At 45.9% G+C, this 26,541-nt stretch overlaps 1 protein-coding gene across 4 annotated transcripts; it reads left to right on the top strand.

The window, feature by feature from the left end:
- The first annotated feature begins 949 nt into the window (after positions 1-949).
- GOLM2 (golgi membrane protein 2) lies at positions 950-25,723 on the top strand. 4 transcript variants are annotated; one of them, XR_015701249.1, is made up of 10 exons: positions 950-1,534; positions 8,222-8,276; positions 9,295-9,397; positions 10,475-10,565; positions 11,478-11,622; positions 12,144-12,224; positions 12,575-12,673; positions 14,070-14,243; positions 14,570-14,791; positions 24,038-25,723. XR_015701249.1 is itself a non-coding variant. In XM_009469999.2 (10 exons), the coding sequence occupies exons 1-10, from the start codon at positions 1,208-1,210 to the stop codon at positions 24,109-24,111; spliced, it is 1,317 nt and encodes a 438-aa protein (XP_009468274.1). In that variant the 5' UTR covers positions 950-1,207; the 3' UTR covers positions 24,112-25,723. The 4 variants fall into 4 exon arrangements, 3 of the variants coding, with proteins under 3 accessions (XP_009468274.1, XP_087599439.1, XP_087599440.1); XM_009469999.2 differs by lacking the exon at positions 14,570-14,791 and adding an exon at positions 19,855-20,022; XM_087743313.1 differs by lacking the exon at positions 14,570-14,791.
- Positions 25,724-26,541: the final 818 nt, after the last annotated feature.

Raw genomic sequence — 26,541 nt, 5'->3', positions numbered from 1 at the left:
TTATTCCTTCAATGTCGTTCTTTTTCCTCCTTTTAGGAGGAAAACGGATCTTTTTCTGTTTCTCCCACATCCTCTCAGCACCATTTTGCAACTCGGAGGTACGGCGACTGTACGATGCGCGCGCTGTACCACGGCAGCTCACTCCAAACCCCTTCTCCTGTCCGAGGTGCTCGGCCACAGGACTGCAGCAGAATTATTACTGAAATCCCATCACAAGAAAAAAAAAAAAATAGCCTCTGAGGCAGCAAAAACTTGCGTGCCTGACTTTGTTATGATCGGCCTGGAAAGCGGCTGCGGCCCGCGGCCGTGAGCCAACCCACGCCCTGAGCGCGGGAGCCAGCTCTGCATCTCAGACCAGCTCTGCCTCCCTTTCCCCCGTGAGATGTACGGGCCATGGCGACAGGAGCGATTCATGGTTCGTGAAGCAATGTGACTACGAACAAATGCTTTATCTGAGTATTTATTATAGAACAAGTAACTGATTTCCTCACATAATTCCCAATAGACGCTGTGTCTCCTCAGGAAACACCTTTTAGGAGAAGCACTGAGCGGCCTGTTCTGCCTCTCTCCCCCCCCCCCCCCCCCGCCCGTTATTTCGCCCCAGCCCGCCCCTCTGGGGTCCCGGTGCCGCCGGGGAGGGCGGGTGTGCGTGTGCCCGCCCCTGCCACCGGCGCCGCAAACCCGCCCTCCCCCGGCACAACCGCCGCCGCCCGCCCGCGCCCCCCGGGCCGCCCCGCAGAAGATGGCGCCCCGCCACCGGCGGAGGCGGGAAGATGCGCTCTCGCGAGAAGTCGACGGGCCTGTCTCGCGAGAGGCGGGAGGCGGAAGGGGCGGGGCGCCCGGCGGAAGGGGCGGGGCGGGAGGGCCGCTGCCGGCCGGCGAGGTGGGCGTTGCGGCCTGTCCCTCCCCGCGGGGCGGGAGCGGCGCCTGGGCCGGCCACGGCAGCGCGGGCACAGCCCTGCCCCCGGCGCGGCTTCCCCTCGCCCCGCTGCGCTCTCCTCTCCTCTCCTCTCGCTCTCCCCCGTGGCCCTCCGCCGCCCTCAGGGCCCTGCGCCGCCGGGGATGCGCCCGGCCCCCCGGGGCAGCGCCTCCGCCCGCCGGCCGGCTCCCTGAGCAGCCTTCCTGCCCTCCCCCGTCCCGGCTTCTCCCCTCTCAGGTGCGGGCGGAGGCGGTGAGCGGGTGAAGTCCCCGCCCGGCGGCCTCCCCCATGGTGGGCTTCGGGGCCAACCGGAGGGGCGGCCGTCTGCCTTCCCTTCTCTTCGTGGCGCTGCTGGTGGTGATCGCCATCCTCGCCTTCAACTGCTGGAACGCCTCGTCCCGCCAGGCCCTGCTGCAGGAGGAGGTGGCGGAGCTGCAGAGCCAGGCCAAGCGCACCGAGGTGGCCCGGGGGCGCCTGGAGAAGAGGAACTCGGACCTGATGGGCAAGGTGGACTCCCACAAGAAGCAGCTGGAGCAGAAGGAGGCCGACTACAGCCACCTGAGCAGCCAGCTGCAGGCCAGGGACGGCCAGGTGAAGAAGTGCGAGGACAGCAAGGTAAAGCGGAGGGTGCAGCCGTGCCCGGGGCCGGCGGGAGGGTCCCCGGGCCCTGCGGGGTGGCTCTGCCTGGGGGGCGCCGGCTGCTCTCGCCTGGGGGTGGCCGGTGCCCTGCAGCGTCTGCAGCCTAGGGATGAAATAAGCCCCCGAAGGCACGGGTTTCTAGAGCTGGTGCGTTGGCTTTGGTTGCCGTCAGCTGGGACATTTGCAGTACGCTCGGGTTTCTGAATGCGTCCCCGAAGAGAGCTGAAAATGTCCAGCAAAGGCAGTGTCTGTGCTAACAATGAAAACACTGAGAGCTCACTGTTCTCCAGACGGCAATTTTTAATTTGTTTTGAGCTTTCCTCCTCTGCCGAGGTTATTTGATCTCAGTGATCAGCCAAAAAGCTATACACAGCCTTAAAACTACACTTTGTTTGGCCTCAAGGAAAGCGAAACACGCCTAACGTTCATGTGTAGCACCCTGAGCTCGCCTCTCTCAAAATGCCTGGCACATCAGGGTCTGGTTCTTATGCAGCCAGCATATACTTGGAAAAAAAAAATCTTGCTGCTGGCGTAACGTGTCGTTTTCATTAGCTGTGAAGAGACAAGCTAATACAAAATTCAGCTTGCCCTTTTATGTGGAGGTGGCCTGGGGATTTCTTTTGTTGTGGAAGGGAAAATGAGTGAATGCATCAACTTTCACTGTTGCACTTTCATAATCATCACAGGCGACTCTTTACAGAGGAGTTAAGCAGACAAGTTCTTTTACTCGGTTGGGTATGGTAGCGTGTACTCTATTTGCATGCAGTTCATAATTCTGCTAATTGGACACTGTTTGTCACAGTAGGATTTATGGAAATATCGCACTCAGGCTTATTACTGGCTGAGTTTGTTTTTCTGGCCCTTTCATATCACACGTTTGATGAGCAGTATAAGAAAATGCGTTCAATTGTCACAGAAAAATCTGAATACATACATGTCTCATTACAGAATTAAACTCCTTCAAACTGATTGTTTATATTAAAGTTATGTTTTCTTTCCTACTGAACCATTAAAATGAAGCCATTTGTGTGTTCAGCAAATGTGGTTTTTAAAATTTTTTTTTCTGAGATTGGACTAAAAAGCCTGATTAGATATGTAATGGTGGATACCCCTGCTCTCCACTGGAAATAAATGCAACTGACACCATTGTGATTAAAAATATTGTGATACTGTAAAATCTAGTTTAATTTATAAATAAGTATTCTATACAGACATCAGAATAGATAAGTCTGATGAGTAAGAGAAGCTGAACTCAAATCAAAGCAGTTAGGTTTTAACAAAGATGCTTCTCCCTGTAAAAGACAGAAAATGAGTAGTTTTCTAAACTGTTGGGTTTTTTGTTTTGATTTTGTTGTTTGTTTTTTTTTTTTTAATTGAACTTTTACATGCCAATAGAGGGCAAATAGGTTTAGTTGTTCATTGCCCTCTGCAATAAAAGCAAGCATCCAAAGATGGTGGTAGCTTGAAAACACAGGTGGCGGTCAGTCAGGGCACTGAGCTGGAACTCCCTTTCTCAGTTGTTGAGGATAGTAAGATAACATGAGTTCATGGCTAGACTGGACAAATTAACGGAGGAAGTCTGCTGAAGGTTGATAAATGCATTGAAACTGCCTCCAAGCTGCAGACTTGGGCAAGTGGCTGAGGGTATTCAAGGGAAGGGATGTAGGTGGGTGCTTGCAGCGTGGCTGTTCTTTACGTGGGTGACGTTGGTTTTGTGTCCCAGGTGTTTAGCCTGCGTTCGTAACGCAGTGCACTTGTTTCATGCATTATTGTTACTGGCTGAGAGGTGTAAAACTCTACTGGTGGTATTCAAGGAAGCTGTCAATTATTGGGCTGCATGGCGAGGCTTGCTTTTAATACAAGGAATTTGTATTTTTTGGAAATCTGTAGTGTTTTACTGTAGGACACCAGGAGACAAAATGCAAGTGCTAAGTCAGGGTGTCTCGCAAGGGTTACTGGCAGGCAGAGCCCGCTTCGATGCGTGGTACAGGCTGAGGTGCTGTGGAGCTGCACCTGCCTGCTGACCACTCTGCTGTTCTGCATAAATCTGGCTGGTCTTTGAACGCTCGCAGGGCAGAGCAGGAGGGGAGCAAGAGAAATGTGACTCGTAAACCTCACAAATTAATTTTGTTGTTAATTGTATGCGTGCTGCAGTATATGCCCTGTATCTTCGTTCTTTGTTCCAGAAGCTGCCATTTAAGGTCATGTGAGCTAGAGGCTTTTGAATACCCTCTCTTCTTTATTGTGCTCAAGATGTTCAATGTGCCTTAATAGGCAAGAATAGCAGTATGGTTTATCGATAACCAGTCACCGTCCCTTTCTCTTTGACTCTCATGTGAGCTACTGTCATGTTCTCAGTGGCAGCAATCCTAATGTTTTTCTAAAAAAACCAAACAAACAAAAACCAACCTTAAGTGACTGTACTTTAGAGAGTAGAGAATAAAGCTCTGTTTTAGACAATAAAGATCTGTTACAAAAAAAAAAAATAGTGAGTAGTAGGCATGAAGTGTCTGACCAGAAAAGGCTCGACTGATAATTTTTTTCTCAAAATAGAATTTGGCAAGGACGTTCTTTGAACAAACTGGTTTTTACCAATGATCTTAGTCCATTTGTGAAATGCAGGAGCTGTAATAAAACACCAACACTGGTAATTCCCGGGGTATCAAGTGATCGCAACAGATCTAGGCTTATTTCACAGAAAACTCATTTGAAAGATGCCACTCTGGTGGTTATCATAGTGTCAATATTGCTTTATGCTCCTTTGTCTTCATAGGAGGTTCTTTGCCTTGTGGTCATGTAAATCAAGCGTGCATTTCCCAGTGTGGAGGCAACTTGAATTTCTGCAGGCAGCTTCCTCCTAGCTCGGTGATATCTGTAGCCAGGCCCAAACCCTCGTCTCTCTCCTCCCTCCCCCTACGTGCGTAAGAAGCCAGTCACACTGCACCAGAATATTGTTTGCTCTCCTGAGCAAATGTAGTAGTGTGACCTAGTGTCTTCGGTTTAAAAAAAAAAAAAAAGAAAAAGCCGGAGTTCTTGGGAATTCTCTTCTCCCATCATCTTGTGCTCGTCTTGGTGAGCTCGTGATGGTCTGCAGGACCTTGGAACGCACCGGAGGAGTTCTCCTCCTTTGGAGCTCCTCTTGGGAGGCGAACGGGGATAGTGGCTGCCCCAGCGTTTGGGGAGGTGGTGCATGCAGGGTTAGCGTTGATTTCCTGAGCATTTCATGCTTTCTTGCAGCATACTGTGAGGATACTTTTTTTTTTTTTTCGTATCTTTACACATCCCTTTGCAATAAGCTCAATAAAATGATTGAATGGCAGGAGTTTGTGGTGGAGAGCTTCCAGATGGCAGCCATCCAGCGTGTAGGGGTTCGTAGCTCTGTATTTGCTATCGCAGCTCTCGGGAGCACGCCTTTCTCATCCCAAAGCTATTGCTGGTGATGCCAGGTGTGTAATACAGCCTTGCCCCTTAGCTGGTGCCTGGAAGTGGTGCCCCATAGGATGAAACTGTTTAGTAAAACATCCTTGGGAGCAGCTGGTTATGTTCTTTGTTGCCAGAACTCCTTGATAGCTCCTCAGTTTGCAACGCTGTAGCTTTACAGCGGCGATGTTGAGTGCATCTTCCACTCTTACTGCATGTTCCTGATGATCGGTGTCACCTCTGATGCTGCACTAATTGCTTGATGATAGCGCTGCCTGTTCTGAAAAAGGCAGTTGACAATAGCAGAAATCTGATGGAATTGTGGCATACGGACCCTCGTGCAAACAGGCTTTTAAACAGCTTTCCTGTGCTGTTCCAGCACGTGCCCTCGCAGCACGTTGGGAATGCCCAGGCTCGTCAAGCTGCACCGAGGAGTACGGACACCTGCTCGTGCTGCTTCGACGGGCAATTCGGAGGGTGTTCCGGCTAGATAAAGAAATGACTCACAGGGAAATATGGGTGGATGTTTACGGTTCACCACTTATTGCATCGGGAAGCAATACCACCTGTGCTCTGTCCTGCCATACGCCGAGATAAGCTCCAGCGTGTTTTTAACTTTTCTTCCTTACAGTGCCTTTCACTATATGACAAGACCATTAACAATTCAGACAGCACTGGAAGGTTGCCTTGCATGTGCGTAGCTCCAGCATGCACAGGATTGTTGATGTTTTTTTCCTGCGCAGAGCTCATTGGGCTACAGAGAATTTCTTTTATACGTCCCAACTGCTGTGGAAAGGATCTGAGAAGCCACTGAGGAACATGAACAGTACAAATAGGTCTAGACTCAAGGAGGACACAGCTCAGAAAGAACTGGACTTGCGCCATGGTTTGTGGAGTGTGTTTTTTTGCATGTGTGGGTGGAACAGATCCCATGAATCATAAAAAAGCTTCTTCCCTTTCTATCCTTCAGATGAGGGACACTTGCTGTCAGCTGAGCTGTTTTGGATATGAATTCTGTCGCTTTTCTCTGAAACTCAAAATTGCCAAAATGAAAGATTGCATGATGAAGCTGATGCTGTCTTCAAATCAAACTCTGTTAACAGACAGGCAGCCCTCCCCCAGCCCATTACAAGTCAAATGTTTTATAGGATGAGCAGAAGCAAGCAAGTGGGAAGGCTTTCGGTATTATGAATTCTGATAGATGAAGGTTTGAAAACAGAACCCGCTGCTTCCCAGGATCTCCTTTGTAGGTTATTGGGTTCTGGGAAAGAGCTGCGTTAGAGTGGAAGACGGGGAAAAAATTGGTCGTTATTGCCGTGGCTTTGCAAAATGGGGAAAGATACTTCTTCGTTAATGCTCAACAAATCACTCTGCATCTGTTCCCCTGTCCCGGTGTCCGTTCGATGGAGAGCGGGCAAGATGGGCGCCCGTTGGAATAGAAAGGCTTGGCGGCTGCCTTTGTACTGTGCTTCTGCGTGGAGTCCCCACCACAGGGGTTCCCTGTGCTTTTGAAATAAAGCACAGGAAGGTGCAACGCAGGCTTTCGTTTAATTGAGTATTGTTCTTTGCATCCTGTAACTAGAGTGCCTTAAATGTCTTGGTGGGCAGAGCACATGTGTAATGGCTTCTCCAACGCACGGCTCTAACGCGCGGAGAAGGCTCCCTAAGTGTCCCTGTTGGGTGGTTTTATTTTGTATCGCATTTCCGAGCAGTATGGTCAGGGTTCTCAGGTTACCAAAAGATTGCATCATCTGCCGCTCTTTCTTTTTTTGGGAAAAACCTTGTGAAGTGGCTGGGCGTTCCTCCATACGGAGCCGTCGCGGTGGTGCCTCTCCACGCTCCAGCAGCCCTCTTGGCTTTTGCTCTCTGCCATGGGGCAGGGTTGGCTGCCAGCGCTGCCCATGTGCGCATCGCTGCTAGGGATGAGCCAGGACGCCGCAGTCTGGCACGCAGGGAGCTCTCGATGGAGCACTCTGTTTCATAAGGAGCCTCTATTATGTGACTGGAGCTGTTGGATGCGTGCCTCCGTGTACGCTGTGTTCTGCAGAAAATCACGATTTCGGCAGTTCCTAAAGTTATAAATGCCTGCCTCAACCCATATGGGACAAATTGAATCGGAGGGTCCAGCGTTTGAGTGCCTCTCTTAAAAACAAAAACATGATGTGAAACATTTTTAAAGAAAGGAATGCTTTTGATAAAAAGGAGGGTAGAGGTGGGTGGAGGAAGTCTTACAGTAAGGGCATATGTCTTTTTTGTTTGTTTTGGCAGGAAATGTAGGTAACTGACTCAGACATTGAGCTTCAGAATCTGTGTGGGAATTGAAATAGCCTCTGTGTGTGTGTGTGTGTGTGTGTGTGTGTGTGTATGTCTGTCCGTCTGTCCCGCCCGGCACCAGAGTAGGTGTGCTTGTACTTCATTTTGGTATTCCGAGAGGTAATTCTGACCTCGTAACCCAAGAATGACAACCCTCTTTCAGCACCCCGTCTAGAGTTACCGTTTATACCGATTGTGAAACTACAAGAAAAATAATTACAGCCTAAGTGTTGCCTGATGGCCGTGGATTTTTTTTCACCCTTTCTCAGTATGTCCTACATGTGCATCTTCCTCGTCATTTCAGCTATTTTTTGTCTTTACATATGTCTTTATGTAAGAACAAGACAAAGCATCCTTACTTAATGACTTTGTGTACATGCATTTCTTATTTATTGTAACTGCTATTTTTTTCCTTACTAAAAATACCAAATTAAAAGCTGTTGTGGAAGTCTACTGGTGTCAGATTGTCTCTTAAAAATAAGATGTGTGCTATGACTATTAGGTAGCATCACATAAAAAATTTACTTTAAATATGCATTAGGTAAAAACTGGTTTTGCTCATGATGCTGCGTGTTTATTTTTATACACTTCTGCTTTGACATTGGACATTCACTGTCTCCTCCTGCAGCATCGAATGCAGTGTGTTTATTTTAGTCCTGACAGAATCTACTCTTTTGATAGAAATATGTCCTGGCAATAAATTTAAGTCCTTCTTAGCAAAGCCTAAATACAGTGTTTAGGTTGGTGATATCACTTATAGATGACTAAATATACATCACTTGTATTCACAAGAACGTTGTATACGTCATTCTGATAATCCGTTACGTACGTTGTCTTTACGATGAAAACAAACGCACCTGAGCCTTGGCGGTCTAAACCCCCTCTAGCCTGCTGGTGGTCTGTATTTATATAACCGTTTCTTCCTTTCAGATTAAGCTGCAGAACAACGTATCGTATCAAATGGCAGACATACATCGTTTAAAGGGTAAGGAATTTATGGCCAAACGCTGATTTGGCAGACTGTGAAGTTGTGTATTTTTAACTGCCTAGGTACTGCAGAATACATTTGAAATGAAAGATCAAGTGGTGCTGGAACATGGTGTGATGTGAAATTTCGTTATATTTGTTTATTACCGAGTCTGGATAGGTGTAGGGTTGGCTCTCGTAGACTTTGCTCTGCTGTCTGTGGAAGGAAGGTGTATTCTGGCACTGCTTACTTCCAAGGTACTAGAATCGTTTTGATCACCAAATACACAGTTTAGTACAGTTTGGATCCTCAACGTTGTGATACTTTACGCTGGGTTAGGAATGGTCCAGAAACTATCTTTTAAGGCTGTTCTAGACAGGCATGATTATAATGCCTGTAATCTTACTGTATGGGTTTGAGTGACCTGGAACAGCTAATGCCAAAATTCGAACGTACCTGCAGACACCATACTTGGCATTTCTGCCTGTATCTGTGTAGTTGCAACCTAAAATAGTAAGAAGCTTAACAATTATTCGTAGCCTGAGGAGCCGGGAGAAGAATTTCTCGAGCAATTGTGAAGACAGGAAATATATATTGGTTTTATGGGCAGTGTGAAGGTACCTTCTTCTGTACGCTTACTGCAGAAAAAGAATATTAGACCATCGTTCCTAAAGTAACCTAGTTGTACTTTTGTGTTACTCGAATAACAGAATCTTTCAGGAGATTTAAAGAGCTTTCCAACAGATAGGTGAAATAGCGTTGTGGAAGTCTTCTGAATGAAAAGGTAAAGAAAAACTTAGGGGTTTTGGCATAGTATCAGAAGAATTGTTCTATAATTCATGGTGACATCTGGCATGCATGAGTAAATCGGCGTCTTTTTCAAGTTAGCTTAAGAATCTTTAAAGTGTATCTAGAAGAAATAACGTAAAACTTGAGCAAAGTTTTAACTTCTATAGCAGTATTGAAAGTTGTATCTGCCGTGGGGCATTTTTTCTTATATTTCTGTATTCGTGTTGATTTTTGCTTTTTGGTCTAGAGCAACTAGCAGAATTACGTCAGGAGTTCATTCGCCAGGAAGATCAGCTTCACGAGTACAAGAAGAACAATACTTACCTTACAAGGAGATTGGAATATGATAGGTATGTCTTTAAGAATGTTAGTAACTAGGTTTGTGTGTGTGTAATGGAAGGCTGTATTTACGAAAAAGTGTAAATTAATCCTATTTCTGCTAATCCTCAAACTTGACTGTAGTAACTTGGTGATGTAGCTTTGACTTAGCTAGTTGTTTGATTTTAAAGTTTTATTTTTTTGTGTTGTTCTACTCCTCCCCCCAAAGTGAGCTACGATCTAAGAGAAATCGGACTTACTGGAATTGTTCAGCGTTGGATGATTTTAAGTCTGCATTTTTAATAACATGGAGATCTTGGTGAACAAATACTTGGAAGAGTTTAATCGACACAGTTCTGTAGGCAGCCAGGGTTATTAATTACACTTTTAGAAAGACAGCAATTTTATTTTTTTCAACTGCAGTTAAAAGCATTGTGTAGATTGAAATTTTAACTTGACCTCAGCCTTTTAAGTTTATAATGGAGAAGCAGGGAGAACAGCTACTTCTGAAGCTTTGAGGACTGAGGGAGATTAACACATGAGAAAATGTTTGAAACTTTCACACACGCAGAAATCTTCTTTGCTCTATGTGCTATGTTGAGTATTTGCAGATTTGTGGGAGACAGGAGTTTTGTTGGATTGCGTTGGTCTCTGTGGCTTGTTAGAGAAGTCGGGATGTTTAGCTGTGTCATTCAGATCTTAGTTAAGTTGGTAGCAGTAACCGATAGTAGTAGTTGTGCATCTTCTGTGTTGACAGCTGTGGGAGATAGATTGCTTTCCTAGTGGAATTAATATATGCTGATGACAGATTAACTGTGAAGCTTGACTTTTCGGTTGCTTTCCAGGTTTTGGAGGAAATATGTTCAAGGCCATTCTGTTTATTTTACTGTTTTTCTGCTCTGTCCCTATTTTTTCCAGTTCTGCTTTCTTTCTGTATTCAGTCCATTTCCACTCCATACACATTCCAGGACAAGGCTTTTTGGACAGACTATTCTAGTTATATCTCAGGTTTGGCTTTTTGTGCCACTTCATATTTTTTCCCCCTATTTTATTTATGGGAGAGCGGATACAACAAATGAAATAAAACTAATAATGTGTTTCTAATCAAGTCTGCAGTGTGCGCAGCAGATCAAGGAAATGAGACTGCAACATGAAGAAAACATAAAGAAATTAATGGACCAAGTTGTACGGGAACAGAAGGTAATGCGCAGCTAAGTTTCTTTGTTGAATTAGAAGAGCCCAAAGTCTGCTGTTTGTTTGACTCAGCATTTCAGATATATGGAGGCCTCGAGCATTTTTCCCCTAACTTTTCATTAATATCGTCCTGAGCAGCTCTAGATGGGTATTAGTGTAAGAACATCTGCCTGTTCTGCTCAGTCAGTGAACTGAGCCTTGAAGATCAGGCTTAATTCTTTGCTTTACTACAGCCTTCCTACATGACGTCATTGCTAAGGATTTCAGTTTCTTCTCTGTGAAACGGATATTACTTTATCGCTCTCCAGAGTAGGATCTATGTTCTTACGACCTTGCGCAGGTTATTGCAAAGGAGAACCTGATCTCTACTGAGGCCTCGAGGTGCTAATGTGATGCAAATAACAATGGTATTTGAAGGGTATCAAGGGTGTAATTATATGGTGCAAGCTGCCAGTAGAATATGGGCCTCTTTCCTACAAACAGATGAAATACCCTGCTTTTCTTAAAATCTCATGTCCTTGCTTCGTCTCTGTTTACAAACATTTCAAATAGTAAGGCAGACTTGAAGTAGGTTTCAATAGGTCTGTCTTAAAATCTAGAATTGTTTTAAAGTCTCTGACCTGAGGCTTAAGGCCTTAACCTGTTGCGTTATACTTAAGAGCTACATATGCTGATATAAATGTCATACAGCCGTGCTGTATTTTACATTTTCTGTTCAGTTATGTGTCCACGCTCTCGTCTCCAGCCCTCAGGATTCAGGTTTGTATATAGGAGACTTCTGCTGTTATTTACTTTGGTGATCATCTAATTCATAAATGGGATTTCGCTTACCCAAAGTAATCTTGAATTTGAGGGGGTTTGTTTTGTAATTTTCAGGGATGTGCTTAATATTGGTTCCTTATGAATTTGTTCTAACAGGCCACGCAAAAAATTCAGTCCAGTAAAGACACTGAAGTTAGCCCCAATGATGACGACCAGGCAATATCTAAGACTGTTCCAGAGGCAGAAGATAAAAACCCAGTAAAGAACGAGCAGCCTTCAGATCATGTTGTAAACGGCAAAGGTATTGCCTTTTTTTTGTCATTTCTGATAGGTAAGGTGTTGCATCCTTCGTGTCCTGGACACAAGTGTGTCCCCCCGTAAGAGTGGGGACCTTTGGTTACCAGGAGCTGTACTGGGGGCTCTCCGTGAGTGACTGTTGCCCTTGGTTCCTCCCTGTAGGCCTCGCCGAAAGGCAGATGGGTTCCCTTTTGTTTCTACTTCTTGTGCTGCTGAATCAGCACTTTTTTGTATCAGTTCAGCATCTGTTCTGGCCAGCTGCTTGCAGCAGGCTTTGCTTACTCCGCTACCAAGAACAGCGCATCTGTTTCCCATCCTTTTCTGAAGATTGCACTGATGTTGGGAGCACTGCTCCAAAGCAGTCTTCAGTGACTTCAACAGTGCACTAAGGAGTGTTGTAGTTGCGTTATCAATATGGGACACGTTCTGTGGATAAAGGACTTTTCTTCTGGTCTTAGAGCCTTCCGCGAGAGGGAAATTCTGTTCAAACTTAATAAGGCAGAATATCCTATTCTTGTCTTACAGAGAAAATCAAACCAGGAGGAGATGCCGGCATGCCTGAAATAGAAGATAATGACCCTGCTAAAGCTGAAGATACTCCCACTGGTGAGGAGAAATATTCTAATCCTTTCCCATTTGGGCTCTTGGTGGCATATATATTCTGTTTGAATACCGGGTGTTTCATAGTGAATGTAAAGTTTTAAAATCTGTCTATGGTAATAAAATTCAAGTGGGCTGTAAAATCTGGTAATTTTTACTTTGCTTTAGAGGTCCGAATTCTCAAAACTGAATGCTTCTGATAATATTCCCCCCGCCCCGAAATCTTGTATGTTACGTTTTCATCTGTGGTTTGGAAACAAGAAAACAACAACAAAAAGGTTTACGGGGTTGTTAGAGGAAGCATATAGCGTCTGTTTGTTTCATGTTAATGCTTTTGTCCATTTATTTTATTTTAGCTTTAAAGAAGCCGCTTATTTCAGCTCCTAAAAGCGAAGGTCATCAACCTGTTATAAATCTTCCAACTGAACAGCCCCATGCTCCAAATCTGGCACCAGGTAAAATTCTCAGGTCAACATTCTGTAGGAAACTTACCGTTTACCATCTGCTGCCATATCATGGATGTTGGGTGTAGGTGGCCAGCCCCTTTTTCCTGCTTGATGTGGTTGCAAAAATGAAAACAGCGATCAGTTTCTGCAGGGTACGAGACTGAGTGCGTTCTCAGTCTGGCCTCCTGAGGCACTGAGGCTGCTGGTTGCGCAATGTCTTTTTGTCCCGTCCCCCCCCCCCAATAATTTCTGAGCCTTTTGACCAACTTCAGCCAAATTTGAGAGTGAAAAGTTTCAAAGGTAAGTGCTTCAAGATTTCTCCACTGGACAGAGGAGGGTAATTGAAATTAGCACTTCCTTAGGGGTGCTAATTAGGGCTGCAGCATATCATTAAGAGTTGATTCTCGATCTGTTGGTAGCCAGTTATACTCGGAGATTGAACAGCAGTACTGTCGCTTGCTCAGTGTCCTCCTGTTTCTGCGAACAGCTCACTTGAGGGTGACGTGGGGGAGGGTTAGGACACGAGAGAACTAAAAGTACTGCAGTGAAAGGGTTTAGAACGATTGCAGCTAGAAAGGACACAAATCCATAGCAAATATACTACTTAAATTTAATGCTCGTGGATCGAGTCACTTTGCTTTAATGTCAAAGAGAACATTAGGTTATATCTGCATTGCAAGTGGCATGTTCAAATACTGTCCTGCTAAAACCCATTCAATATAACGTGCTCTTATAGATTTGTGACATGACCGAACAGCCTGAAGTTTTTTGTTATGCCCGTTATCGGTTCTTTTGAAAAAAGGCAACAGAAATATTCCTTCATTTCTTTCCTTTTGCAGTGGATGTGTAAGCAGATTAGAATATGAAAATTAGTGAGCTCAAAGTCTGTATACACATTTAAAGTTTATTATTTCCAAATGTTAAATCTTTGAAATAGTTTGTTTCTTTTTGTTGCTCTGAGGTAGTCCTTCATTTTGACTTTATAACGAGAAAACATAAAAGATGGCAAGCGAAAAGCTTGCTTCGTTGAATTTGGAGTTTATCAACAGAAGGTTGATGTGAATTTCAAGGGGACCAGAGTTTTCTGCAGTCCTGTGATTCTGCTTATTATTTTTAGCATAACTTCTGTGACCTACCGCAACCTTCTCCTCAGATCATAGCTCTTGAAACAATAAATGATGCTTAGTAGATTTGAAAAGCAGAATCAGCAGGAGGATAAAAAAATACATAAACATATTATTGTTCTGGGCTTCATCGAGCACTTAAGTACACACAGAAAATCAGCTGAGGCGGTAACGACTTAGGATTGATTGTGTATTAAAATGTGATGAATTATCTTTTGCGGTAACATTATAGCCGCCTTTTGGAACCATGTGAAAACCGAACACGCTTCCTCGTTCTGTAGGTTTGCACAGTGACAATGATGGAAATGCTGATAGTGTGAAGCAGATACCTCCAAATTCTCTCCAGCAATTAAATTTTGAAGAAAATACGGAAAATCAGGAAGAACACAAAATTGAGACAGACCATATGAAAATTCCAAAGAGCAGAGTTAGTGACTTGCAGAAGATGAAGCAAAGTAAGTTGGCCAATATCATATACTTCAACATATTAAGAAAATCACTTCATTTTCTGTCTGTAATAGTGCCTGTCTGGAAAATAGGAACCATTACAGCGGGTGGCCTTCTGGAGAGTAAACCTGAAAAGAAACATAATATGTTTCTGTGTAAAAGATGTGCCTTAATGTGTCATCTTTCATATATATATTCGGTCATTTAAAAAAATTCTTTGCTTGTAGGAATTTAAAATGCTGTTGGAAATTACTGCACGTGTAAATCCATTAGGTCAAGACTTTTGATACATGCATGATACTGAGTTACTTATGTCCACGCTGTATTGCTTAAGTACCATGTTTCGGACAACACAAGACTTCAGCCCTTACATAGGGGGTCTCGGTGGTGGTGTCTGTGGTTTGGCCAGAAGCTTGTTCTCCTGAGAGGAAGTTTCCCAGAACCCTTCTCTTCCACCTCTGCTGGAGGAAGAAGCCTTCAGACAGGAGCAAATCGCGTATTTGTTCAGTGTGCACGGTGGGGATAACGCTGCTGAGGCTTAGTGGGCAGACGGCAGGTAAGAACTCGCACCTACAGCTGTCTGGGAACTGTCGTTTTTGAGATGCGTCCCTACGTTGCAGCTGATGCCGTAGCATTGGGAGAATAGTATGCCCACAGCGTTTGATTTGGCATCTTCCTATAGGAACATTATAGTGAAACAACTTTCTTATGGTATCAGTGGCGATACTATACTCTTAAGCATAGGGTAGAGTATACTGACTAGGCATACCTTAACATCGTTATTTTTGAAGAACTAATTCCAATTGTTTAGCATTTGGGTGGGGAAGAGCCATCTGGAAGAAAAAACAGTGCCGAAACATCTCCTCTTGTTTTTTACCCAAATAAGATTTTTCTTTAATATATAGCTGTTATAAATTCAACTTTAAATTTCTTTGTACTCACAGCTAAGTAGCTTTCACTTAGGCTTTGGTTTCTATGATTAAAATCTGTCTGTACTCCAAGCTGACGAGTTATTACATCAGAACAGCCATTTTCAGAGTCACAAAAACTGGGAGGAAAAAAGGTTTCTATAGCCTCGTGCCAGAAACCTGTGTTAATTCTGTGGATGGGATAAACAGCGGTACAGAAATAACAATTTTGTTGAAATAAAATTGTGAATTGGCTTCAGTGATCAGTGAAAAGAATTCTGAAAGCTAGGGTCGCTCTCAGGAGCATGAGGCTATGAATTCATTTTTGTCATAAAAGGTTCAGTTTGGGAAGTTCCCTCTGTTAGGGAACTTAACTTCTTAACTTCTTAACTCTAAGTTGTTGCCATTTCTTTTCATGGTCTAGAACCTGACTGGCACTTCTGTAGCTTGGAGAAATGGCAGGGAAAAAAGCGTTAACTTCTAGCAATCTCTTAAATATTCCTTGAATAACAGAGAAATAAGCTTAATGCTCCACTTATTCTTGTAAAGCGTTTTAGTTGCTCTTCTGAAGCAGAGGTTAAGCTAAAACGGGGCCTGTGAGCATACAGCCAGATCTGCTGGCGGATGGCTGCAGGGTGTGTAGTGGCGTACGGGGGGTGCAGGGGGTACAGGGGTGGGGGAGCTCAGTGTCCTCTCTCCTTCTCCCTCCGCCCCCTCGTAGCCCCCCAGAGGGGCAGGGGCTAAAGCCTGTAGAGGTCTAGAGACCTAGCAGCCCGGCTTTGGTACTGGAAAGGTAACTGGACGAATTCTCAATCAGCTTGAATATAATACGACAAGTGGTTAACGGGGGTATTTCAAGAACAGATCGTGTCAAAGTGATATGATCTGAAAAGTACGTATTCAAAAACCGGAGTGTGACTTTGTCGTAGGCAAATTAATAGAGACCTGGTCAGGAATAAATTGCTGTTTAGTGGGGGTGCACAACTTTAAGAAGAGAATATTCCAAGCACAGGTATCGCTAACGGTTTTATTGGAAAAGCTTCTGTGAGGTTTACAAGGATGCATCTTTTGCTTGGCCCTGTTTGCTATTTTGAGTGCTGGATGATAAACAATGCATGAGATGTGGTTTCAGCAAGATAAAAGTTTGTAAACATCAAAGTAGTCTGCAATTAAGAATGGAGAGTTGTATGTAATTCGGTGTAGGTAACTCATACGCAGAGTGAGTGACAAACGGCAAGTGCGCAGTTCAGTCAAAGCCGAGGTGGTCCGCAGCGGGTACTAGTCACTAACAGACCTCTCAGGTGAGGTTTTTCTTCTGGGATGTGTTAACAGGAATGTCAAACAATAAGGTGGAGTAACTAACTCTGTTGTACCTAGTGCTTGTGAGGCTGTCCTCTGGCTTTAAATATCAAAGATGATGGGAAGCTGGAAGGGAATCAGGGGAGAGGAAAAAAAAATATGGGGAGGGGGAAGCTCTAAAAAGACCAGGGTTGAAGAGGTAGGGAATGGACATGAATTTACTGGGTATTTCTTAGAAACAGATCTTTAGGGAAGGCTTCAGTTATTTTAATCTCTCTCATGGATCTTTTTGATAAAGTGGGGGCAGGCATATTCAAAATGGGCATGCAACCTGCGCGAGCTTCTCTTCCACTCTGCGGATCCTGAGATGTGCAAGAGTGTTTAGTTTATCAGAGGAGCTTCTTGAAGATCCTGCGCTTCTCTGGCTGAGCGACTACAGCTGAAACGACAGAGCTTCCCTTTCGGTTGTTGGGGTTTTTAAATGGATTGGCTGCCTTCCCTGGTAATGGATTAGATGATGGGGGCTAGCTTTGTAGGCGGGAGCAGTGCCTGAAGTGTCTCCATTGTAGGCTGCGAACGGGTACCCAAGGGTCAGCAATCATCCCAGATCGGTCTTTTCCTTTTCTCTTTGCTCCTTCATATTTGGAATAACTTACATTGTACGTGGTACTGATGCAGCGAGGGAGAGAATTTCTCTGTCGTGTATGGAAGTAGCTGATCCAGTTTGTAGAAGATTTATCTCCCGGCTGATCAGCCGTGGGTGTTCTGAAAGGTCCAGCGGTGACCAGTTCATCCCCCGGGTGCAGAGGAGCCCAGCTCGGGCACGCAGCTTTCACTGTAGCCCATTCCCTGGCTGCGGTTGTGGTTACTGGGCGCCTCAAAACTTGCTGGGCGTCAGCCCGTGGGATGAGGCGGGTACCCATCACTGGTCAGGGTGTCTGTCATCGCTGTACGGTTTCAGAACCAGAGAACTTCCTCCCAAAAGATGTTTTCCTTTTTTATTTTGATAGCATAGGTTTAAAAAGTAACTTTGGTACTAGGTATGGAGATGGGCACATTGCGGCCATTGCCTTTCAAAAGAAGCAGGACCTGAAAGCGACTGCAGCGACGTCGCTGTTTGCGCTCTTACCTGGCACCCTGGAAAAAACCCTGGGTGCAGAAACCGCCAGTCCCTGCTGCTGTTTCAAGCTGGAAGCAAGCCCTTAGCGATGGGTGTGCGGACAGCGGCTCTGAGTAATGTGTTTGTAAGGATCCAGCTTTGAGTAACGCCCCATATGCCTGTTCAGAATTCATCTCAGCAAGTGTGACCGGCAGATTTTGGCATCAGTGACAACCTTACGGGGCATCCCGTGCTGTCACTAAGCTCCTGTGCTTCATGACAGCGCATTCAACTGTGCCCCAGGTAGTCAGTCCGCGTAACGCCTGCCTTGCAGACACCGACTCACGTTTGGAGGGGTGTGAAAGATGCGCAACGCCATCGAGGTTCCAGATCTCTGTCTGTTGCAGAAAGCAACTGGTGCGTTGCTGGCTCCAGCTACCAGCAACTCCTGGTCTGGTGCTTGCCTAAAGTCTTGGGATGCCAAGACCATTACCTATGCCTTGGGTTAGAGTATCCGATGTTCTCCTGGCGTTGGGCGCGAAGTCATCTACTGCCTAAGTCTTCTGTACGCCTGACTGCACGCACGGGCAGCGGAGCTGCTGCCAAGACCGCCCAGTCCCAACCGACTGCTGGTGAGGTTTGTGTGCGCCCAGGGTCTCAGGCTTCCCTCCCTGGTTTTGAAGTAGCTTGAGCTAAAATACCAAACGCTTAAAGCAGGGAAGCTGCATCCCGAAGCCGTGCTGGACTCCGAGCTCGCCGGGGCTGTCCAGGGCGCAGGGCTGCTCCCGCGCGCTCCAGCTCCCAGCCCTGCCTGGGCTTGCTGTGTTTCCTAGGGTCTCTTTCTGATATTTTAACCTCTCCTTCTGTCAGCTTAGATTTATTCAGTACTTGTTTGTCCCAGTATTTCCGGTGTATCTACAGGCTCGGTTTTTCTGTAAGTTAAGTGCATTCAGTTGTCTTTCCATAGCTTGTTTTATATTTAACGTGCAATTGTACGGTTCCGTCTCCTTTTTATATATAATGCAGTGTCCAAAAACACAACCAATAATAGCAAGGATTACTCAATTAGAGATGAATAGAGAATGAATAATATATTAAACTTCTGATTTGTAAACAGATCATAGTTTCTTCTTGCTTATTTTATGAAAATAACCGAAACTTCCATTTCTGTACATTTGAGCTGCACTAGATGTGATTCTTCTGCTTTTCTTCCCCATCCAGATCAGCACTATGTTATTGTTCCTGTCCTGATTTTATATACTGCCGCATGTGATGGTTTTCATTGTTTTAAGAAATAATTTCATTTTTACATCTGTTCATTGTAACCCCGATCTCCTTTTTAATCCTAATGTTGAAATCGTATTTCTTCAGTTTTACTTCCCTGCTTAATTGCTTCCACGGCGACTCACCTAACATCTGCCTTGGCAGACTTCTTCCTCGGTCCCTTTCCAGTCTGTGGAGATCGTATCGCACTTTAATCCTGTTTTTTCATGTATACGTAATCCCTCCAGACTTGTGTCCTCTGCAGACTGAGTGTTACGTTCCTTAAGCAATGGGCAATCAGACTCAACTGCATGGGACTCGAGCAGATCTCCTTGTGTCCCAGTAAAGACCAGCTCTGAGCTGGACAGTGCGCCGTTAACCTTTCATTGTGCGCTTGCTTGGCTGCCTGGAACTATTCTTAATTCTTTGCTGGGAGACAAAAATACTGAAGATTCAGAACGTTTTGAAAACTCTTAAAGCTTAATAGGAAACGAGAGTGCAAAGGCAATTAATTAAGTAGTTAAAAAAATCAGTTCAGAGGTGCAAGGCAGATCTGGGCTAGATTGTTACCCTTGACAGTATGGTACGCGCTCTGCAGACATCACCGTATACGACATCAGCGATGTATTTATTGCTCTGCTGTGGGTAGAAACATGCCCGTCCTCCTCGGAAAAAAGTCGAAATACAAAAACTTCCACTGTATGCTCGTCAGCATTTTAAGAAACCTTGTAGTAGCATTTGTAGGTAATCAAAGATGGAGCTTTTTGTTTGGATGCTTCCTCTGGCTCTTTTCTCCGAAGAGCGGCGCCTGTAACAGTCGGGTTTCACAAGATCCACACGCTGAACGCCCGAGTACGCCCTTTTTGCACGGAGGTGTCCCCCAAGCCGTGGTGTTCTCCCCCTGCCCAAGCCCTCTCCCTTCCACCCCCTTTCTCCTCCAGCCGAAACTGCTACCAAACCCGACTATCTTAACCCGCGCTCCGCTTTCGTTTAGAATCTTCCTGTTTCTTTCCTCTCTGCTTCTGACTTAATCCTTTGCCTACTTCACAGGCCGGTTCTTTGATGAGAATGAATCCCCTGTTGATCCGCAGCAGGGTTCTAAACTCGCAGATTATAATGGGGATGATGGTAACGTGGGTGAGTATGAGGCAGACAAACAGGCTGAGCTGGCTTACAATGAGGAAGAGGATGGTGATGGTGGAGAAGAAGACGTCCAAGGTGAGCTTGGGCCTTATCTCCATCCCATTGTGATAAAATCCACGCTGAGTTTACTTGTTGAATTTGTGTAAAGCCTCGCTATTTTTAGCTGATTGAAAATTTCTAATATAGAATAAATAAGCTTTAGGCAATCTTGAAAATTCGGTCTCGCTCTCCGTTGGAAAGCAGTGTTACAGCAGTTCTCAGCGAGAGGATGTTGATGCCTTGTTTCAGTGGTGTATACGCTTTCTGCTAGGAAGATCAAGACACTTCAAATTTCAGAAATGGTTTTGTCTACAACCCCAAATCTACTCTCTAGCTGGTTGGGGTGTAGTCTTTGACATTGCTAAAGCAGTTTCCAAATACAGAACTGTAGTTTTTTGACTACTGCTTTTGGCACACCTGCCTTGAGGCGGTACGCAGTGAGCTCTCCGCAATTCTGAGCGTCATTTCCGTGCGTTGTACACAGATTCAACAGGCTTCTGGTTTTCCTCGCTAACCAAACTTCAAAGCTCATCAATCCGGTGCTAGCCTAATTCCCGTACGTGCATGTTCACCGCCTCTCGCTCTGCATGCCTTCAGCGCATCGCCTCTCCATTCCCTGCCTGCCGTCTGTCTGCCACGGTGTCTGCCATCCTCCATCTAGCTGTTTGGTAATATTTTGTGGAAGGCTCGCATGTCTGTAGGGTGAAAATGTTTACATACACATACGGAGTATTTCCAGTTAAGGAAAGTGCAAAATAAAGAGGGGGGGGGGGGGAACCAACAACCATGATTTAAGTTCTACAGGCACCCAGGTTTGGATCCTCATAAAGTAAGTTTTTTAGCTGGCAGTTTTTCAGATGTATTTAATTGGTATCCAAGCATAATTAATGGGAAAAGCTGATAAAAAGCAACTGATTTCTGTGGGCATGCATCTAACTGTGCAGCGTAAGCATTTTTTGGCTGGGCTGGTAGTTTGAAACTCATGAACAAGCAAAAGAAAAGTATGGATTGGAACCCTGGGCAATTAATTAACTTACTGATAAAAATGAAAACTCTGCTGCTGCTCCAGAAGATGCGGCCTGTTGTGTTACACTTCTGCTCAAAACTGTAGCAGCGGGTTTTAGTCACTCGGGATTGCTGACGTCCGCCCCTCTGGATGGGTTGTTGCTGGGTTGTAATCCGCTTGTACGAGCTAGCTTCCCAAGGAAGGTACCGAAGTATTTGCAGCTGCTTCTGTCGATGCTGTGGAAGCAGGAGGCTCGCGTCCAAGGGTTACGGCCTCGTAATGCAAAGGCAGGCGTGGTACGTCGTGCGCGTTCGCGTGCCTACGCGCTGCTCTGCAAACCCAGGCAGTTGGGCGGGTTGGGTTTTTCATGGGTTTAGTTCAGTGCCCCTTAGGAAGCAGCGGGCGATGCCTGGCTCCTCACCACCGTCGTGCCGTAACCGGACGGGAGAATCCGATTCGTGACGTTTTAACCAAGGCCACGTGGCTGTTACCGAGTCTGTGCCAACTTCCACCCTCTGCCTCCCCAGCCGTCGGGCTCATCTTCACCCGCAGCCGGTGCGGTGCCGACCGGGGGGCGGGAGGCGGCGGGAGGAGGCCGGCTGCCCGCGCGGCACGGGGACGCAGCTCTCGCCGTACCCGAGAGCTCCGTCCTGGTGTGCTTATCGGCACAAATCCATTGCTGCGGCGGCCTTTACAGGGAAACGGAGGGCTTTGGGCAGCGAGGGTTAACACCCTGTATGCTGTAGGCCGTTACCAGTAACCTGCACAGCGTTCCTGTGCGCCGCTTCCGAAAGGTGGGTATAACACAGTAGTAAGTGGTGGAAAATTGTTAAAAACTGTGGAGATTGGGCTTACGGAGCTTGCTATGCCAGGGATGTTTGAAAAAATAAGAGCTGTCGCTGAAAGTGGCCTCAGAAAACGGGTTCCCATTTAGATGGGGTTCCTGTCAGTCCGTGCTCCAGTGGCTTTAAATTCGGACTGGGTGAAAATCTTTTTTCTGATCAACCCCTCTGTATAGGTGTAACGGACTTAATATCTGGTAGGAAAGATTAAGGAGTGACTTCTGGAAGCCTTTTCATGAAGAACAGCCGGGGCAGCCTGTGTTACCACCTCAGGCTTCATTTTCCAAGCCCTTTATGTTGTTTCCCAATAACTTGTTGACTCGATTTGAGAGAGGAGTCATACAGCGTGGCAAGCGGTCCTTCCAGAAGCAGCATTTTACAAAAAGCGTCTGCTTTAGTCTTTCCACTAATTTGTTTGCAGGGTAGGAGAGGGTAGAATTGTGGGGGTTTGGAGGGGGGGTGGCTGTAATTGTTTAGGGAGGAAAAAAACCCGAATTTCTGTCTAAAAACGATTAGAAAAACATCACATGGTTTTGCATCAGGCCAGAACAAAGCACGTGGCATGTGCAAACAAAGCCATTTAATTAAACATGTTCTTCTGTTGCCACTAGAAATGTGTGGGCCTTCGATTGAAATTATCAGAGGAAAATACACAAATTCGGGAGCTCCGCTCCCAGGAATGGCAGTATCCATCTGGCATTCCTTCTTTCAGTCCGCCTGTCTGAAATGCGAGGTGATATTTAAAAGTTGTTGGCTTCTACTACAGTAACGGTGTCTTTGTGGCGGCTGGACGGCGGAGGATGACATAAATCCAGTGACACCCGCGTGCTGCATTCGTTTCTCGCGGCACGAAAGCCTGCGTCGCGCGGGCGGGTCGGTAATTGTTGTAGAAGCGCTGAGGCGCTCCGGACAGCTTTTCCTCTAGGAAAAGGCTTGGTACGCTCGCACTTTGTTTTCCATTCCTGTGAACAAGCACCTTTCCTGGGTATAAAGGAACACAGCCTTGAAAGGCAGCCAAAGCTTAGTAATTGAAACGACCTGAAGTTTTCGGGCTTTTTTATTTATTGAGGGGAGAAGGCTGGGGAGCCGCACAGGAGAGATCTGAGTTATGGCAGGTAGAATGCAGAATATAATACATTTTAAAACATCACTTGGAAAAAACACTGAATGTGCATTTTCTTGATGGATTTTTTTTGCGTGTGCTACAGTAAATGGCTATACTGAGGAGGCACAAGGGTTTTCTAATTTTATGCTTTTTCATGAGGCTCACAAACCAAACCCCAAGGAGCAGAGGTCGCGCTCCTGGCCGGGCACGCAGCTGCTCTGCCGTCCGAGGGGCGACGTCTCCACCGCTGGGCTGAGCGTCTGTCGTGCAGGAGCCCGGCCAGATGGGTTTGCCTCAGCTGTGAAGAGTAGCGGTGAAAAGCATATTGTTGGTCCTTCAGCAGGGCTGAGAGAGACCAGGGATCTCCGCTGATAAGAGGTTTGAAAAGGTTGAGAGCTGCCTTCTATGTTTTTAAAAGCCTCTCCTCAAATTTTACCCCCAAGTCCGAGATGGGAGGTAGCGGTATGTCAAAACGTTGACAGCAAAGTCAACTCCAGCATTGGTAAAAACCCCATCGCTGAAACACGTGCGGTGCCACGTTTGTGTGGAAGGGATCGTTTTTCAAATCTGAGTAGGTGGAAAAAGTATTACCTTGGTCTGGAGGGGGCCGTAGGGACTCTCTGTGCTCGTCCCACGGGGTGCCCAACCTTTGTGAAACCGTACGGTGCATTCATTATCCAGAGTGGGTTAAAAACGGCAAGGTAACTGTCTGAAGTAGTTGAATCTGTGGTTGGGTTTTAGTGGGAGAGTTTGAAACCTTGAAAGGGAGATTCCCAAATGACAGCAGTAAGTTTAAGTAGCTCTACAATCTCTTAAGTCACAACATCCCTGAAACACGGCAGCAATACAGGCCCAGCTATTCCATAGCGTGAGGTCCCGGTTCTTCACGCGGGCCGGCTCCCCGAGCGCTGACGGCCGGACTTGCCCTCGCAAATTCTCCCCGATGACTTCGTTGCCCCGACCAGACGAGGCCGGTTCAGTGCGGATGGATGCGTTAGCAGCAGGTTCTGGGAAAGAATGTTTAAATGTTTGGGTTTTGGGTTTTTTTTTTTTTTCAGTAGTACCACATCGGATTTGATCTGAATATTTTAATTACAGATGATGAAGAGAGAGATCTACAAAACGACCTCGTCGATTATGGCAAGCCCCGCTTCAGCGACGGCGTTCTCTAAGGCTGGAATTAAGGGGGAGGCGTGGATGAGAGGAGAGCTCTGCTGAGGAACTTGAAGTGCTGCAAAACTGAACCATTTTTACTTCGGTGTTTCTTACTTTAAAGGAAGCTGATAACTAGAAGTGATGAGTATGCTCCAAGTCAGCGAAGTGACGGAAGGCAACAGTTCTGTACATATGTACATAGCTGTACTATTGCAGATTGTATTAAAACTACATTTTTGTTGTTACATTGAGCCAATTACTTAGACTGTACCTTATCTGTAATAATCTTTACATTTAAAACCGATATTATAAATACGGGCTGAATTGTTTCTGCAATTTGGAAAACTTTGTAAACTGGAGCACTTGTACAGTTTGTATCTCATGTAACAAACACACTGTGGAAGCAATGTACAGCCAAAGGACTCCTTTTCTACAGTCGTACCCGTATGAGCAAAAATACTCCTGCTTTTCTTACGAGTGCTGTGGTTTCGTATTTTGCAGGTGAGCTGTCAGTTGAGAGCGAAAACGATGTTTAAAAAATGGCTCCTTCCTTACTGTAACGGAGGAGCGGCTGTGCCAGTCTTCAGAAGCAAGTACCGTTTTAGTTCTCCTAGACAATGACCAAATCTCGTAGCTAGCGCTGGAAGTCGGCGATATTAGAATTCAAATAATTTGATGCATCCTGAAAAAGTTGTGTAACTAATAGCTTATTTTAAATGGTAAGGTAAATAATTCAGCACAGCTTGTAGGAAATCTTTCTGCACGTGGTAAAGAGCGCAAGTGTTGGTGAGAAACAGGCGCGTCCCCATCAGCTTTGCAGGAACCTTCGTGGCGGGATGGGCCCTCGGTAACGCGGTTTTCCTCGCGGCGGCCGCTCGAGCTCGTGCACGGTGCAGTGCTTCGATGCGCAGCTCTGAACGCCCGCCACGCTCCACCTCTTGATTGCCTACAGCCGAGGGTTTGTAAGTTAGGTACTTTTTGTATTCTGTGTTTAAGCACTTTCTGAATCTTATGGAAATGATTCTGTTGACCTACAGTAGTGAAAATTAAGGTTATTAACCCAACCTGCTTCTCCCAAAGGGCTACTGTGAAAAGAAATGATAGGGCCTATGACATGGGTGATTGTACTTCATCGCTGAACTCAGGTTCCAATCTGAAGTAACAGCTTAAGGTTTGCCAGTGCCAATCCGGTGAACCTTTTAAATACATTTCAACGGTCATACAATTCTTTTTTTTTTTGGCTACGGGGATCTTCTGCCAACTGGTCTTAAATACACGAGAAATAAAAGCTTCAGATTCTGGTGGCAATGCATATCAAGGGGTTTTTGTTCAAGGCTTGAGCTCTTCCCTCCATAGGTCTGGGGAACAGCCCTTTGCGTGCTGCGAGGGGCTCCCAGTTGAAAATAAACCGCTGAACCTGCTCGGAATTAGATGCCGTACTAATCCCACACAATACGCATAAACTCGTACCAGGATTCTAAGAATAGCAGTCTTCAGTAAATACTGTATTTAAGCACTGCAATTTTTTGTTTGTCTTAAAATGTAATTTCACCCTGAATTAGGTGTTAACTTGATTCTTCTAATGAAAGCAACATTTATGGGTTCTAATAAATTCAGTTGTTTAAAGTATGCGAGGCTTCTGGCTTTTTTTCTTTTGACTTTTTACGATTGGATTAACTGGGGGCTTCACCGAAGCCGAGGTGTTTTGACCGCGGTTACCACCCGCGGACGGCCCCGCGTCTGCTCCCGGCCTCGGGGCCCGGCGAGCGCTGCGGAACGGGAGCTGGGGCCTTCGCGCCCCGCTCGCGTCTCCGTGGCCCTGCCGCAGCCTGGCCTCACCCTTCTGTCCCCGTAACCAGACGGGCCGATGCTTCATCAGATTTTATTTTAGCTTCTTGTCTTCTAGAATATTAAACCCTTTCATGTTATTTCTTTGACTCGGTACAAGCGTGGTGCTTTTGAAAACAACAGACCGAAAAACCCCCTTCTATATCAAAAGCAGTTCTGCTGCGTTAGTGCGCCGGGGCGGTTTCGGTGCGTTCACCCTCCCGGGCGAGATGGGAAATGACGGGAAGGATGAAGGATGCCTTACTGGGTTTCGGCTCATTCCCGTTTTCCCTGGAGCCTGGGTACTGCTGTCCAGGCTACAGAACGACATCAGGGGGCCTTCCTAGGCAAAATCATCAGGTAACTGATGGTGGGAGACAGGTGAATTTTATAATTACAGTCTTGCTGTAACTACAATCAATTTCTTATTTAATATAACTTCTCTTGTTGTTTTCTTTATGCCACAGGCTGGCTCTTACTTTACGACAGTCCCATGTTGAGATTCTTTAGGTCCAATGACAGTAAAAATGAAAACGGCACTCATCCTGCCTTTCGGCGCCTTGCTAAACCGTTGCCTGTTAACTGCCGTATCGGCTCCCCCATGGCTGCCGCGAGCCCCG

Source organism: Nipponia nippon, unplaced genomic scaffold (genome assembly GCF_047370975.1).
Source record: "Nipponia nippon isolate SJK-2023a ecotype South Korea unplaced genomic scaffold, ASM4737097v1 scaffold_9, whole genome shotgun sequence".
Classification (NCBI taxonomy): domain Eukaryota; kingdom Metazoa; phylum Chordata; class Aves; order Pelecaniformes; family Threskiornithidae; genus Nipponia; species Nipponia nippon.
Note: the sequence above shows the minus strand (reverse complement) of the source record. Positions and strands in the feature narration are given on the sequence as shown.